This window comes from Podarcis filfolensis (genome assembly GCF_964270895.1).
Source record: "Podarcis filfolensis genome assembly, chromosome: 2".
Lineage (NCBI taxonomy): Eukaryota > Metazoa > Chordata > Lepidosauria > Squamata > Lacertidae > Podarcis > Podarcis filfolensis.
In genome coordinates, this window is record NC_139605.1 from 42839257 (window position 1) to 42855454 (window position 16198).

General features: G+C 40.6%; 1 protein-coding gene across 12 annotated transcripts in view; it reads left to right on the forward strand.

The window, feature by feature from the left end:
- ERC2 (ELKS/RAB6-interacting/CAST family member 2) overlaps positions 1-16198 on the forward strand; it is a 512280-nt gene that overhangs the window by 237734 nt on the left and 258348 nt on the right. For 7 of the 12 annotated variants that reach the window (XM_083602952.1, XM_083602950.1, XM_083602958.1 and 4 more), the window contains 2 exons: positions 247-440; positions 7533-7544. In XM_083602952.1, the coding sequence (XP_083459078.1) occupies positions 247-440; positions 7533-7544 (206 nt within the window). The remainder of the gene's footprint in view (positions 1-246; positions 441-7532; positions 7545-16198) is intronic. The other 5 variants (XM_083602957.1, XM_083602948.1, XM_083602951.1 and 2 more) reach the window with 1 other exon arrangement.

Consider the following 16198-nt stretch of genomic DNA (forward strand, 5'->3'; position numbering starts at 1 on the left):
TTCTAAACAAGAGTCAGAACCTAGCAGTGTTTCTCTCTCTCTTAAGTTAGCATTTTATTTCCTAAGCCAGGGTGCTATGGATTCCCTCCAAAAACATGTCCTTGTTATGGGAATCATTGAGAAAACATTGCCAACTAACAGGATACCCATAAATCCTTTCGTCATATGAAGTCTGGGACTCCAGAATAAAGTGAAGCTACCTGAAATGGTAGTGATTTCTTTCTGTTTTCTTGGTAAATTTAACAGGCTCATGAAGCTGAGGAGGAGGCACGAATGAACCCTGAATTTGCTGACAGGATGAAACAGCTTGACAAAGAGGCAGCCTACTATAGAGACGAATGTGGCAAAGCTCAAGCTGAGGTTGACAGACTTCTAGAAATCCTCAAGGAAGTAGAGAATGAAAAAAATGACAAAGATAAGAAAATTGCTGAATTAGAAAGGTAAATTCCTCATCGTTTGTGTTTTCTCAACAAATGCCTTTTACATTCACCTTTGATGAGAAACAATGGCAACATATTTCTAACAGAAGAATAACAGAAAAAGCAATCAAACAGTGAATGGATTCTTTGGATATCTGTTCTGATATTTTTCAAGGCCAGGAGCAGCCCTTGGTGTCTTCTGGAAAGACAATATTTCTTTAAAAGAAAGCAGGCAAGGGACTCCTATTCCTTATGTTGTGGAGGAAGGGAAAGGAAGAATGTTGCACAATACATAGTATGAAGTACTCTACACACACAAAAAATACACCGGGTGAAGTGGAAATTGGTACTTAGGTGATAGAATATTGGAAGTAAAATAGAAATTGGTCCTTAATACATTTATACTGTGCTTTTTCTGGGTGTATGCAGGGGTATGCATACCCCTAAATATTTTGTGAATCTAAGTTTTGCCTCATTGAGGGGCAGTATTTCAATGAGTAGGAAAATGAGAGTATCCCTAAACATTTTTTTAAGAAAAAAAGCACCACATTTTTAGGAATATTTTTAACAACAAAAATGTAAAGTTTTGCACAGAGAACAAAATGAGCATGTAACAGACTGGCTAACTGAATAATTTGTGCTTTGCTGAAGAGATTTAGATACAAATGAGGCACCAATATGATGCTTCGTTGAAAGAGATTTAGTTACAAGTGAGACAACAATATGATGCTATCTGTGAGCTATGCTATTTCTGGGCTATTTTTTGTGTGTTTTTTTTTAAGCTTGCATTCAAGTCTTGACGAAACAAGACAAAATCAGCATGTCTGCTTTGGGTATGAGACTCTACAAATGAAGACTGATTTGGAAAAACTGGAAAAGATTCAGTCATGTATGATGATGAAGGCAACTCTGCATTATTGATTATTTAGATGTTATAGACCACCCTCTTCTGAATCTCTGAGTTGGCCAGTGCAGCAGTCAAGCCTGCTGCCTTGTCTCCGTTATTGAGGGCTCCAGGGCCATGCGACATCAGCACACGCTGTGGCGTTCTCACACTGCACATGCACACCACGGGGCGTGCTGACATGTCACGCTCACACCTCGTGGCTTGTGCACATGACACAAACATGCCCCACAGCATGTGTGCACAGCCACTGGGGGATTTTGAGGGGGCCCAATCCCCTCCTTGAAATTTTTTTTGGGGCTCTTGGCATCCCTCCAAATGACATGCCCGGTAGCAGTACTACAAAGAAACGAACAAAATTCTTTAAACTGTCTAAATAGTGTACATAATTAATAGTCCTGGGGTTGTATCCAGCCAAGTTGTCCCATTAATGCAAGGACTTCCACTTGAGCAACAGAACGTCCCCTCCCTTTACTCATAAATGCATCCCCCCCAAATCTGTACTGGGTTTCCCTCCAGCCCTCTGGAGTAGATTTGGGGTGAGCGCACAAGAAAAGGAAATCGGTGGCAATAAGCACACTTGTGGGTGAAGATTTCAAGTTTTATTAGTTGTACAGCAAATATTAGACATAAAATGCAGCAACAAACGTACACAGAGCCTACTTGGACTAATAATAATAATAATAATAATAATAATAATAATAATAATTTTTATTTATACCCTGCCCTCCCCAGCCAAGGCCGGGCTCGGGGTGGCTAACAAGCAATAATAAAAACAAATTGAATGAATACAACTTAAAAACAAGATTAAAATACAATATTAAAATATTGAAACATTAAAATATTAAAATGCAGCCTCATCACAGGAGAAGAAGGAAAAAGAAAGAGGGGGAGGGAATCAAATTGGCTCTAAGCCAAAGGCCAGGCGGAACAACTCTGTCTTATAGGCCCCGCGGAAAGAAATCAGATCCTGCAGGGCCCTGATCTCATGAGACAGAGCGTTCCACCAGGCTGGAGCCAGTGTTAAAAAGGCCCTGGCTCTGGTTGAAGCTAATCTAACTTATTTAGGGCCTGGGACCACTAAGGTGTTGCTGTTTATGGACCTTGAGGCTCTCCGTGGGGCATACCGGGAGAGGCGGTCCCCTAGGTACGAGGGTCCTAGGCCGTGACCAGCGGTTCCCAATCTCTTTTGGGCCACTGCCTCCTTGGTTCCATAAATTCATCCCCATGCCTGAATAGTGGTTTGCACAACCCACTAAATAAGAAGATAACACAATAAACGTCAAAACGTCAAAACAGTAACAATTAATTGCATTTATTCAAAATCCAGTTAAAATTGTTTAGTTTAATTAATTCAACAAAACTGATGATCCATTGATACCAGCTTTTCAAAATCTGATAATCATTTACACCTTCAGTGCCACCCTGCCACTTACTTGCTTCTCAGTGCCCCCCTGGGTAATCCCTCTGCTCCCAGGAGGCGGTACCACCCACTTTTGGAACCACTGACTTAGACTAAACAATGCACTTAAACTGAGCACTTAAGCACAACTAGAATAAAACCCTTCACAGTCTGCTTCATTCTCCTGTTCCATCTGCTGTCTGCCTACATGAGTCGCATGCCCAAGGTCCTAAAGACCCTCTTGTAAGGGTCAGAGGGATGAGTTATGAGACTACAGGTGCACCTATAGTCTTATGACCCTGATTCTCTAGGTTACAATATATGGCTTCACCTAGCCGGTGTGTAGAGATGACCTATGACCTGTCAGTCATAGGTTATGAACTTCCTGTTTTGCATTCCTTCAGCAGTGCTGACTAGCAGAATATGTTCCACGTTTTTAGGACTCCAGCCTACAACTTTACAATATGATACCTGCAAAGCAAATGGTTAATTCTGTGCCTGTGCACCTTTGAGGACTTCTAGCTCCTCGTGAACACAAAGTTATGTCCCATAGCAGGATTTTTTAAAATAACAAGTATTTGCAAACCACATCCTTCTACTGTGTGACTCCTGCTAGAAATATCTGGGAAATTGTTGCTAAAAAGTGGAAATGCTGCTAATAGGGTAAAGGAGCCATAGCATGACTCCCCTCTCTCCCCAATACGCAAGGTGACTTTTCCTGCCTTCTATTTTGTGTAGCTGAAATGCTATTTTCTAACTCGCTTGTAGCCTAGAAGTGTGGAATAGCTCTTAATTAAATCAGTGCGTGTGGCAAGTACTCAACACTCTGTGGAAGAGGGCACTGGTTTTTCTTTTCGTATCCTCCGGCCTGGGAGAATTTTTAGCAAAATAGAGCATCTAGCTTTTAAAGCAATTCACTTGCAAAATATAATCAATTGCAGACAGACACAATATATGAAAAGACCTTATGCTTTTCTTCATGCATATGAATGTGATTTCCTGAACAAAGTGTGTGTGTGTGTGTGTGTGTGTGTGTGTGTGTGTGTGTGATTTATGTGAAGTTTCTGAACCATTTAGAATACAGAGCCATTTTAAAATTACTGTCACAGACTGGAGAGCAAAGGCAGGAATTCTAACGGGTGGATATTTTACATGCTTGTGCTTCAGTTTCATTCAGAGAAATGAGTCTCAGATGTATACAGAGCTGGATAAAAATGGGTGGCATATTTCCAATATGAGGTGGTGAGGTGTATCTCTGAGTGACTTTATATGTCTGGTCAATGACAGTAAATGGTTACGATGCTCAGTCCAGACTGCACTGATATCTGGCTACGCAGTTCCCTGCACTGTGGAGGAAACGTATTAACTTCAATTTCTCAAACAATTCAACTGGACTACATTCCTTCAGCCTGCTTTTACTGTCACCCAGGAACCTTGCACACTGAATGATGTGAAAATATTTCCAGTGGAGTAGATAGGGACTCAATACAAGCTCTTTTCCCATTTGTAGCAATGTGATGAGGCAACTTGGCTCATTTGGCATAGTTGCCTGGGTACTGGCTTTTGTACCAATTAGTGGATAGCCAAAATGCAAATGTCCTCAGTTGTGGCACCCCAACCTTTGCCAGGTTGAATTTCCTCCTCCTCCTCCCCTCTTACTCAATCTGCCTTTAGACCAGGCAATGTACAAGAGATGGTTCTTCCCCACTCCTCTAGCCACCCATTTCTGTATTTTCTTCTGTTATTTTAATCTCTGGGCTCCTGGCAACCTGCTTGAGACTCTTTCTAAAGCTGCTTCTTCATGAATTCTTTTGAGCAAGATGAGAGAGCTGTCCTTCGTCAATTCAGTTCAAGGCGTGTGGGTCCCTATTGGCCCATGTGATTCTCTTTACACATACATGAATGTGTTTCGTTTTAAAATGGTGGCATGCTTAATAGTTTTTAACTTTAAATCCGGGATGCATGGAAGTCTTCGAAAACCAAGCTGAAGTACTCCACAACAATCATATAGACTTAAAACAGCTAAGAGGTTTGAGTTTTTGAGTTACTGATGGATGGAATTACTATTGGCCTTAAAATGTAATGAAGACAGAAAGCCAAACACGTGAGTTTGGAGATGAATAGCATATTGGTTCTGCCTTAACATGAAAAAGGTGAAAAAAACACCACGAGTGGACCAAGGTTTTTTTTGTTTCATTTTTTGAAAACATCAGTTTCTCTTTAATGCCCCAACTAGGGCATTTGAAATAAGGGCATAATTGCTAATCACTGTGAATGACCTCTGTTCTTTTACGTACAGCTGCAAATCCTTGTAAGATCTATGACTGAATTTTCCTTTAGTTTTAGAAGGAAGGTGCAGCTTATTACTGACCCCAGTAAAGGTTGTTGCCAAAATTGAACTGCAGCTTGTAGATGCAATTAGCTGTACCTCATTTGCTAATGGTGGGAAGGAAAGATAGACAGGGCAGGGGCAAACTTTGAATATATGCTGTCCTGTGGGAACCTAACATTTGACACCTTCCAGTGCAGGCTTAGGGTAAACAAAGTGCTGGGCTTTGGGAAGGAGCCACAGGGCTCTGTCGGGGTCCTAGAGCCCTCCCTTCTCCTTCCCAAAACCTGGTAAGCACTTGCCCTGCTTGGGGAAGGAGACAATAGGACTCTAGGACCCTGCCAGAGTCCTCATGCCTCCTTCCTGAAGCTGGGCAGGTGCTTACCGAGCTTTGAGAAGGTGCCTGCCTCAGCTGTGTGCCCAATGCTCCCACATCTCTCTCACTGCCCTAAATCCACCTCAGAACAGGGGCCCTGTGAAACTTAGTTCACCACCTTCCTCATCTTGTGGAACTATTCTGAAAGGGTGTGGGACCCATGAAAGCTACTTGATTAAAGAATGGAATTAAGCCTCTCTCTGCCTCTGTGTGTATCCTATGTTTGGTTCCTGTCATTATCTACTGTAGCCCAGCTTTAGGAGGCTTAGCAGCAGCAGGGAAGGAAAGCAGCAGTTATGCTGTGATATGCAACAGGCTGCTGTGAACTGTCCTTCATTTCAAATTTCCCACAATGCCGCAGAAAAACCCTTGAAGTCACAGTACATTATGACATGCTGCCTCTTCCTGGATAGCTATATCAAGAACAAGATGGCTGCTCCAATTAATCTTTTTTTAGGGGAGCCATATTTCCCCCCATACAATGTCCCTGCTAAATCGGTTGCTGGGGATGGGGGGAAGAACCACTTTTCTATTTGTAGAGTTACCTACGAAGATCTCAGTATACTGCTGCTTCCAGCAGGTTTTTGGTCACAATGTCCAGTGAGCACAACAAATGCTGCATATTTCAGCTGCTTGGGGAAGCTAGAAATGGGAGTTGTTTTTTTTAAGGAAGAATGATCATTTCTTAAGTTCTCTTAAATACATTATTCTCTCTCTCTCTCTCTCTCTCTCTCTCTTTTGCTAAAAGCAAGCAGGTTTTAAAATATTTGTTCTTTTAAAAATCTGGATGGGCAGTTGATGGAATAGACTTTATAGTCTACTTTTGTAGACATGTACTGAACACAGACACGAATCTGTTCAACCTTAGTCTCTGCATATGATACTGCCATCTTTTTCTGCTTTTTAGTTAATTTCTTCTCTTAAAGTATACAAAGGCAGGGAAATTCCACAGTAAACCTTCGCTTGGACATGTGCTAAATAACATCAAACTGAGAGCCCCAAATAAATAATCAACCAACAGGAAATGAAAAACAAGTGCTGTAGTTCATGTTTCACAAGTTGCCTTGAGTAAGGCTGTTCCAACTTAAGAGAGGCTTGTGCCTCTGTGAAGGCGAATGCCTGATGAATGTTCTGTCATATTTTGACAAAATACTTAAGCTTACAGTTCCTTTATATCACCATACTGAAACAACAATGCAATAGTATGGTAGTGGGAGGGACGTCAACTGAAATGTCAGCAGAAAATTCAAGAGAAAAAAACCCTCTGAAATAAAAAAAAACCAGCATACCAAATCACTATGCAGCTATTTCTGATGTTTAAAAAATAAATAAATCACCTTTTGCAAAATGATGCAGGAATGTGCACCTGTGATGGCTCTGGGGGACTCTTTTTGGTTTGGCATTAGATAAGGGTTTGTATGTGTGTTTTGGCTAATTGAAAGGACATGTTAAATATTTTTGTAAAAAAAATATTTATCATGCATCTGGTTATTCTCAGTGATGAAGTATTGGTCTTATTCTTGGGACTGAAAAAGATTGCTCTCAGCTTTAGAAAGGTCTATGTTTCCATGGGAAAAAGTGGTGTCTTTGATCAGTGTAAGTGATCAGTACTTGAGAATCTCTGACAAAATTCTTTGAACATCTAGCCAAGCCATTGAGCTTCCTTTATTTTTCATGGGTGAATATGACTTGCTGTATATGAGTCATCCTCAAATCCTTGTTGGTCCAAGCAACATTATTTTCCCCAAGCATGAATGCCTCCTGTCAAACATATGCCTTAGCAACTGCCATCAGCTTCGTAGTGTTTCACTTGTATGTGTATACACGTGAGAATGTATACATATTCTAAGGTAGCTTTTCCATCATACATAAGCAACATGTTTACTTCCTCCTAAGCTGTTGCTTTGGTCATCACCCATCTTAGAAACACTGTACACTAACGTTTATTTGTTGATTTCTGTTTTTGACAAGAGATTGCTGATATAACATCTGCTCACTTTTATGTTGAAAAACTAATGTTTTTCCTTCGTTTATTCTCTTGCTATTTCCTTCCTTTTTGTGTTTACTCTCCAAACTGCTGCTTTCACCCCTGCTTCAACCAGCTTGACTTCCAGGTCAGTACCTTTGGTATATTATTGTCTCACATCACTCACTTATCAGATCCACTTCATGTTTAAATTGATAGACACAGTATCCGCTGGCTACTTGCGTTTAAGTATGTGCATCCCTGCATCCCCAAGTTGTTGTTGATTCTTTTGATGGCAGACATTTTCTAAAAACTCCCCATTCACTCTGTTTCCAGATGAGGGAATAGTTTTTCTGAAGGATTTTGTGTTAAAATGTAAAGACTCATAAACTGGTAACAGTAAATTGCCAACACAACTAAAGGTACAACAGCAGTTCCTTGGGTAATGTTTCAGTAAATCTCAGTGTTTTGAAATACTTAATCATTAGTGACAACCCATATGTAACTAACTTTTGCTTTTTTCCTGTAAGCAATTTTTTAACAATATGTTTACCCACACATATTATAATTTATGGGTTGTAATAGTAGGATTTGGAACCATAATGACATCATGCTGGGATTTTTGTTAATACATACTAAAAAGTGAGAACGTTATGCAGAATGGACTGGATATCCCAATGATTAGCAAAACAAAAATTCATTAAAAAATGAATCAAGCATTATAAGAATAAATACTGTTTGCTAAGGACCCATTAGCCGCAAATAAGAGATGAGAATGTATTTGATTTTTTGTTGATCGTAAGATGGCAATCAGCCCTTCGTTTGACTCATCTGCAAAAAAATGGAAAGGTATTTCTAACAGGGATAAGTAAACATTGATTGGTTAAGTGGCTGTAATGATTGTGTGAATGAACGATTTAAGTAGATTCCAAAAGATACTGGAGAAGGAAATATGACTATACTTCGTTAATATATCAGAAAACTGAATCGGTTAAAGTACTTTGAGTTTTAGTCATTGCCAACTGTGAATATTAATTTGCAATGGGGAACATAAAATTTATAAGTGCTAGAAATGTCTAGTTCTGGAGTAGCCTCTTTAGAACACTTATTGTAGTAAACAACCTTATTGGTCAACTTAATGGTGGTTCTTCTTTCTGCCTAGACTACATAGTGAATCCCTAGACTAGAATAACATTGCAAGGCAAGCTGTGGATTGATATGGTTTATATATGTAGATAGTGCTTAATTTCATGTTTCTGTGATGAATAAGGATGAGAACACAGCTTATCTTTATGAATGTTTCATGGGGGGAAATGAGCAGTTTCCTTCACCATCCTACTAGATAGAGCAAGCTAATGAATAAAAATATATGAAGAAGTGTGCATGCACACGGAAGCTTATACCAGAACAAACTTAGTTAGTCTATAAGGTGCTACTGGACAAATAAAAAAATTATGTGAACAATGTCACAAAAGATCTTTTGTGAAAAGAGATTTTTGGTTGCCTGCCTGTCTTGCTCATATAAGAAGGGGCTGCAACTCGCTCTGATTGCATTTCACATTACCCACATTAGTTGGTCCGAAGAACCAATAACGTCTGAATTTATTCTTAACCTTTCCTGCCAGGGTGGGCATGACTATGCATGGCCCCCCAAATGCTTTCTTCAAATTCTGTACCAAAACTTCATGGCATCAAAAGACTTTGAAAGAGATAACAGCATTAATAAGATGTGCGCATAAACTTCATTATGTGAGTTAATCTGTAGTTTGGAAATTCATGGTGTGGGCTAATTTAATCCTTCTGTGGAGCAGGGCAGCTTTGTGAACCTTTCTAAGCTAGTGACTTTTGTACCTCAGACTGCTGGTTTTTACCTGGAGCAGCTGTCTTCCATTGACAGAAAAACCTAGACAAAAGCATGCCTTTTCACAAATCATCCAGAGTTTTGTAATCTTTGGAGTGAAATAAAAGAAGGAGTCTATCTTTTTGCATATGCTTCCCAGGTGGATAATTTTGGTTATCTAATGTTTTTATTTGTTGGCAGAATTCCAAGTATCAGACAGGCCTAGGGGCACATTTATTTGACTTAGAGCTGTAGCAGAATTTCTAGTCTGCATTTCTCTGATTATAAAAACCTGAAGTCTTTGACTGTAACTCAAAAGAAAACTAAGTTATATATTTATGTGGTAGTATTCTGTAGACTGAAGCTGCTTCAGATGATCATCTGGAAAGACCTTGTGTGTCTATTAGGTGAAAGGAAATTGTTTTGCCTGTGATTCAGAGGGGGGAACTGCACATCCACTGCCACACCTGCAGATGTCAAGGAGAAACAAAGCTGTGTGTCATCAGCATATTGCTGACAATGTTCTCCAAACCTCTGGATGACCCCACTCATCGGTTTCATGTAGATGTTAAACAGCATAGGGGATAAATTTGAATTCTGATTAGCACCACATTGGAGGCTCCACAGGGCCAAAGTGCACTCCCCAAACATCAGCCTTTGGAAATGACTATCCAGGTAGGACCAGAACCACCCACCCTTAACTTGGAGCCACCCACCCTTAACTTGGAGCCACCCACCCTTAACTTGGATAAACATTCTAGAAGAATACAGTGGTACCTCGGGTTAAGTACTTAATTTGTTCTGGAGGTCCGTTCTTAACCTGAAACTGTTCTTAACCTGAAGCACCACTTTAGCTAATGGGGCCTCCTCCTGCTGCGGCACTGCCAGAGCCTGGTTTCTGTTCTCATCCTGAAGCAAAGTTCTTAACCTGAAGGACTATTTCCGGGTTAGCGGAGTTTGTAACCTGAAGCGTATGTAACCTGAAGCGTATGTAACCTGAGGTACCACTGTACCATGGTCAATGGTATCAAAAGACACTGAGAGGTTGAAGAGAATTAACAGGGACACACTTCCCTGACAGAGGTCATCATACCAAAGCCGTTTCTGTGCCAAAACTGGGCTTAAACCCTGATTGAAATGGATCTAGAAAATCAGTTTCCTTCAAGAGTGCCTAGATCTAGTCCATGACCACCTGCTCAAGAACCAATGGCCAAGAAAGGAAGACTGGCAACTGGCCAATACTTAAAGTTTCTGAATCCAGGGAGGGTTTCTCGAAGCATGGTTTTACTGCTGCCTCCTTCAAGGAAGCAGGGACCACTCTCTCACACAAGGAGGCATTAACCACCTTCCTGGCTTAACCAGCTGTGCCCTCCCTGCTAGCTTTTATCAGTCAAGAGGGGCAAGGGTTGAGAGTACAAGTGGTCAAAGGGACTTTGTGTGAGACTGCCAGCGGCTGAGACCCCTCTCCTTCAAGAGATAAAGCCAAGATCTCAGGTTAGAAGCTTAGAGTTGAGAGACTATAGTGAAAGGTAAAACTAGTAGTTATGTATGATGCAGCAGTACAATACTCTCTTAGGACAGTGTAAGAGCCTGTTCCATCAGAATAGTAAATACCAGCAGAGTAGTTGGTACCAGCTGTTTCATGGTGAGCCTGTGCTGCTGGTCTGCCTAATCATTTCTGTGGGCAAGTAAAACTCAATGAGATGTGCAAGCCAAGGTCTAAAAGAGTTTTAAATGTCACATTGGACATTTCCCCCCGTTTTTTCTAATAGTTTGACGGTTCCAGAAGCAGCTGGAAGCACCATTCAAAAAGTTTCCATGTACAAAATGAAACATTCACAGTAACTGTCACTCAGAGAATATCAATGCTATAGCCATCACAGAGATAACATGCACACATGTTTCTTACTCAGATTAAGCTATTTGTGACTGTCGTCCTTTGCCGTACTGAACTTAGGGCTGCCAAGCATCCTGAATTCCTCGGACATAACTGGGATTTGGCCTTTGTAAACAGCATTTGGGAGGAAATAGCTGAAATGTCCGGGAAAATCTGGATGTCCGGCAAGCCATGTTGGAAGTGTAGCTTCTGGTGAATTTCCTTTAAAATAGTTCAAAATTTTGCAAAAAAGAAACCTCAAGAACTTTTGTGCCCGGATTTTCACTTTTTGAAATATGGCAACCCTAACCGAAGTACATGTTGTAATAATAATAATAATAATAATAATAATAATAATAATAATAATTACTTATACCCCGCCCATCTGGCTGAGTTTCCCCAGCCACTCTGGGCTGCTCCCAATCAAGTGTTAAAAACAATACAGCATTAAATATTAAAAACTTCCCTAAACAGGGCTGCCTTCAGATGTCTTTTAAAGACAGGATAGCTGCTTATTTCCTTCACATAGCTCAGCAGCAGAGAACTTGCTTGCTTGCCGTACAAAAGGTCTCAGTTCCAAACTTGATAAAGGCTGTGAAAGATTTCTGTCTAAACCACACACCCCCCGAAAGCTGCTGCCAGTCAGTGTAGACAATACTGGGGTGTAAGGCAGCTTCCTGCATTCTTATTAGTAAAAATAGGCAGGACAAATACTTGATGTTGTGCTGTAATCCCAAGCTGGACTCCTCCTACATGTCTCCAAGTTACCATCCCACCCAAAACGATTCATAGTATGTGAACACATTTGGAATTGATTCCATAAATCCCTGAAGGTGCTGACAGTTCCATCTGTCTATAAGGCCCATATTCTTAGTACAGATTCTCAGTTTCAGACTGGACCAAGAATATGTAACAACAAAGAACCAGATGGACTATCAGGTGCAGAACCAGTGTTCTTTACTTTTCTCGATTCTGCATTCTCCATTACCATCAGACTGGAAGCAACAGCAGCTTAGAAAATGAATTCTAAAGACAAATTGTTGCATTCAACTAAATTTTACCCCCAGACCCTCCAAGTGTCCCTATTTTCCAGGGATGTCCCTGATTTAGAGAAGCTGTCCTGGTTTCTGATTTGATCCCATTTTTTCTTAGGACGTCCCTATTTTCGTTTGAGAAATGTTTGAGGGTAGACATCACCTTGCTGACAAAGGTCTGTATAGTTAAAGCTATGGTTTTTCCAGTAGTAAAATATGGAAGTGAGAGCTGGACCATAGAGAAGGCTGATCACTGAAGAATTGATGCTTTTGCATTATGGTGCTGGAGGAGACTCTTGAGAGTCCCATGGACTGCAAGAAGATCAAATCTCTCCATTCTTAAGGAAATCAGCCCTGAGTGCTCACTGGAAGGACAGATCCTGAAGCTGAGGCTCCAATACTTTGGCCACCTCATGAGAAGAGAAGACTCCCTGGAAAAGACCCTGATGTTGGGAAAGATGGAGGGCACAAGGAGAAGGGGACGACAGAGGACAAGATGGTTGGCTACCAGCATGAGTTTGAGCAAACTGCGGGAGGCAGTGGAAGACAGGAGTGCCTGGCGTGCTCTGGTCCATGGGGTCACGAAGAGTTGGAAACGTCTAAACAACAAAACAACAACAAATGGAGTTATTTGACCCGTGAGCCGTCTGAACGCAAACCTGTATAGGGAAGGGTCCCCCCCCATGTTTATTGTTTTATTATGTTTTTATATATGTTGGAAGCTGCACAGAGTAACTTTATCATTATGGAATGGGATGTCCCTGTTTTCATCAGAGAAATGTTGGAGGGTATGTACCCCAGATTAGACTCATTATAAATAAGGGGCCCAAGTCATTTATGACCATTAATTTTAAAAGGTTACTTTTTGAGCAGGACTAAAATTGGGATATAATCCAAAATAGAAAAATTAAGAGAATGTAGATTTCAGCTTCTTTCTTCTGTACCTACTCAGATCAACAAGTATGATTTCTTAGAGCTGATCTGTGGGGCACACAGGGAAAGAAGAGAGAGGGGAAGTTGCACAATCCCATTTCATCAATGGGATTACTTTGTTGGATATACCCCTATGATTTCTCCACAGTGACTTTAGGGTTAAAGGAGATTTTCTACCCACTTGATTTATGAAATAGGGGAGGAAGCTAGCCAAATCAGAGGAGTGTAGTTCCCACCACCTTGTATTATTATACCTTTTTATAAAAAGAAGAAAATGCTTGACAAAGACTCATTATCTTAATAGGGCAACAAAAAAGCTGTTGAAATATTGTTGCTTGCATTTTGAAATAAAACATGAAGTTAACCTAAAAGAATTGCATGTGCAAGTGTTGTTTCTGGTGGGTCCTTTTGAGTCACTTCCTCTTAAAAGCAGACAATCTTAAGTTTTTTTTTGCATGTTTCAGGCTTAGACAAAATTTATAGTGCTATAAAATGGAATAAAGGACACGATGCAGATGGCTGATTACAGGTTTCAGTCTTGTTGCTCTATGAGTAACAAGCTTTTGCTGTCATATGTTCCATAAAACTAGATCTGATAAGCAGATAAGAATTCTAAACTCAAAATTAAAAATAAAAGCTTTGTAAGAGGCAAGAATAAGCCTCTTAATTGTAGCTCTGGGCATCACAGGGCTCCTTTCTGCATGCTGTTTCAACAGTCAAGTAAATTTTTACAGTGGCCAAGTAGGACAGTGACCTGGTCAGTTCAAACGCTGGTTGAACTTCCATATAAATTTCAGGCTTTTATAACATTTGTCTCTTCTCCCAGAACTCAGACCCAGACTACTTTATATTGTAGTGGTACCTCAGGTTACAGACGCTTCAGGTTACAGACGCTTCAGGTTACAGACTCTGCTAACCCAGAAATAGTACCTCGGGTTAAGAACTTTGCTTCAGGATGAGAACAGAAATCGCACAGCAGCAGCGGCGCGGCAGCAGTGAGAGGCCCCATTAGCTAAAGTGGTGCTTCAGGTTAAGAACAGTTTCAGGTTAAGAACAGACCTCCAGAATGAATTAAGTTCTTAACCCGAGGTACCACAGTATAGCCATTCACTTAACATTCCAATTTTAAAATTGTTTCATTCAATTCATTCACATCATTTGTGCCCTGCTCCTCAGACAGAAAGACTCCCAGAGAGGCTTACATGAAATCAAAAGAATACACTCCCTATCCGCAGGGTTACGATCTAAAACTCACACACAGCACACAAGGAAAAAGGGACTCAAGACACCAGTTTCTAAGCAGTTCCTATATTGACCAGCTGGCACAGTTTAGAGGCAGGAGGTGTCTGATGGAGCTTGGCCTCCAGCAGAGCTGATGGAGTGAGCTCTATTTCTCTTTCTCCCGTTGAGGCAGTCCGATGGAATGACTGGCCCCATGTAACATGACAGTTGAGAGGAGATCTAATGAAGCCATTTCTGTTGGCAGCCATTCCCCTGCCAACAATGTCCCAAAGTTGTGTCATCTTGCAGAGCATTCTTGAAAACAAAAATGGTGGCTGTCTGGGCTAGGTTGGACTTTGTTTATGGAGGGCCTAGGACAGTTACCAGTGGTGACCCTGCTGGGGTGCTGTGATGTGAGCAGTTTCTCAAAGGTGCTGCCTTCTGTTTGGCCTGATCCAGCAGGCGCTTTCCTTTCATTCTTAATTTTTCATCTCTGAATGTCACAGTGCATTTTCTTGTGGATTAGCAATTTTCCTTTTTGTAACATGTTTAAAGAATTTTGTTTCAGTGATGTACTCCTCTAATTCTTTTTTACATCCTTTCTAGATTACAGTGGTACCTTCAGGTTACAGATGCTTCAGGTTACAGACTCTGCTAATCCAGAAAGAGTGCTTCAGGTTAAGAACTTTGCTTCAGGATGAGAACAGAAATTGTGCTCCGGCAGCATGGCGGCAGCAGCAGGCCCCATTAGCTAAAGTGGTGCTTCAGGTTAAGAACAGTTTCAGGTTAAGAACAGACCTCCGGAACGAATTAAGTACTTAACCCGAGGTACCACTGTACTTGCATTAACACTTATATCTTGCACTTATATCTTGCCTTTGGTCAGGGCGCAGCCTGACTCCCTCCTCTGGCAACCTACACAGAGTTTTGCTTAATGGTTGCCATCAACTTGATTTTAATTAATTTTTATAATGAAATATTTTTAGAATGTTGGTTTATTTGATTGTTTGACTATTTGATTGTTGTTAGCCGCCCTGAGCCCGGCTTCGGCTGGGGAGGGCGGGATATAAATAAAATTTATTATTATTATTATTATTAGGTTCTGGGCACCATTTAAGATTAAGTCATGTGTCCCTTTCCCTTTGGTTGGTTCCAGGGCATTGAGGGTATCTAGAGTTTTTACATCTTAGTCGTAACTAGATCATGCACTTACCCCATCTATCTGAGGGTAATCAAAGTCCCCCATTAGTGCAACATCATCTCCATTGGATGCCTCCTGGTACACCCATGCAGTTGCTCATACCTTACATTCCTAATCTGGCATTGTATGCTTTCACACAACCATGATCAGCTTTTCAGAGATGAGAGTTGCCGATGGTAATTGCATCAGTGCTGATTGTAGTTTTCTTTTTCACTCTGATCCATATCAACTTCGGATATCATTAAGAATATTAGCAAGGAGAAGTAGCTAATTGAATTCTTCAATCCTTCTGTATGATATTATATGAAATGTATGCTGTGAGTGAAAACCTGCAGTTTTGTTACTGTAGGGTTTTATGGATTGGTCTGTGGACTACAAGGAAGACCTGAAGCTCTCATAGTAAAAAAACCCAAAATACAAACCCTTGTCATCAGCTATAATTATGTATCTTAGATTAAGGGAGTGTTGCCTTTAAAAAACAAAATAAGAAACTCAACACCACTATTTGTAAACATTGTCAAACCGACCAACCAACCAACCAACCAGGCAATATGCACCTTCCATAGTATGCTTTTTTTATCTACTTAAAGTGATTAAAGATATTTAATGAAGTTGTTTTACTATGGTTTCCATTTTGTAAAATGCTAAGAGTTGTTAGGTTAATCCAGTATTGCACAGGTGGACTTCCACTAGCACA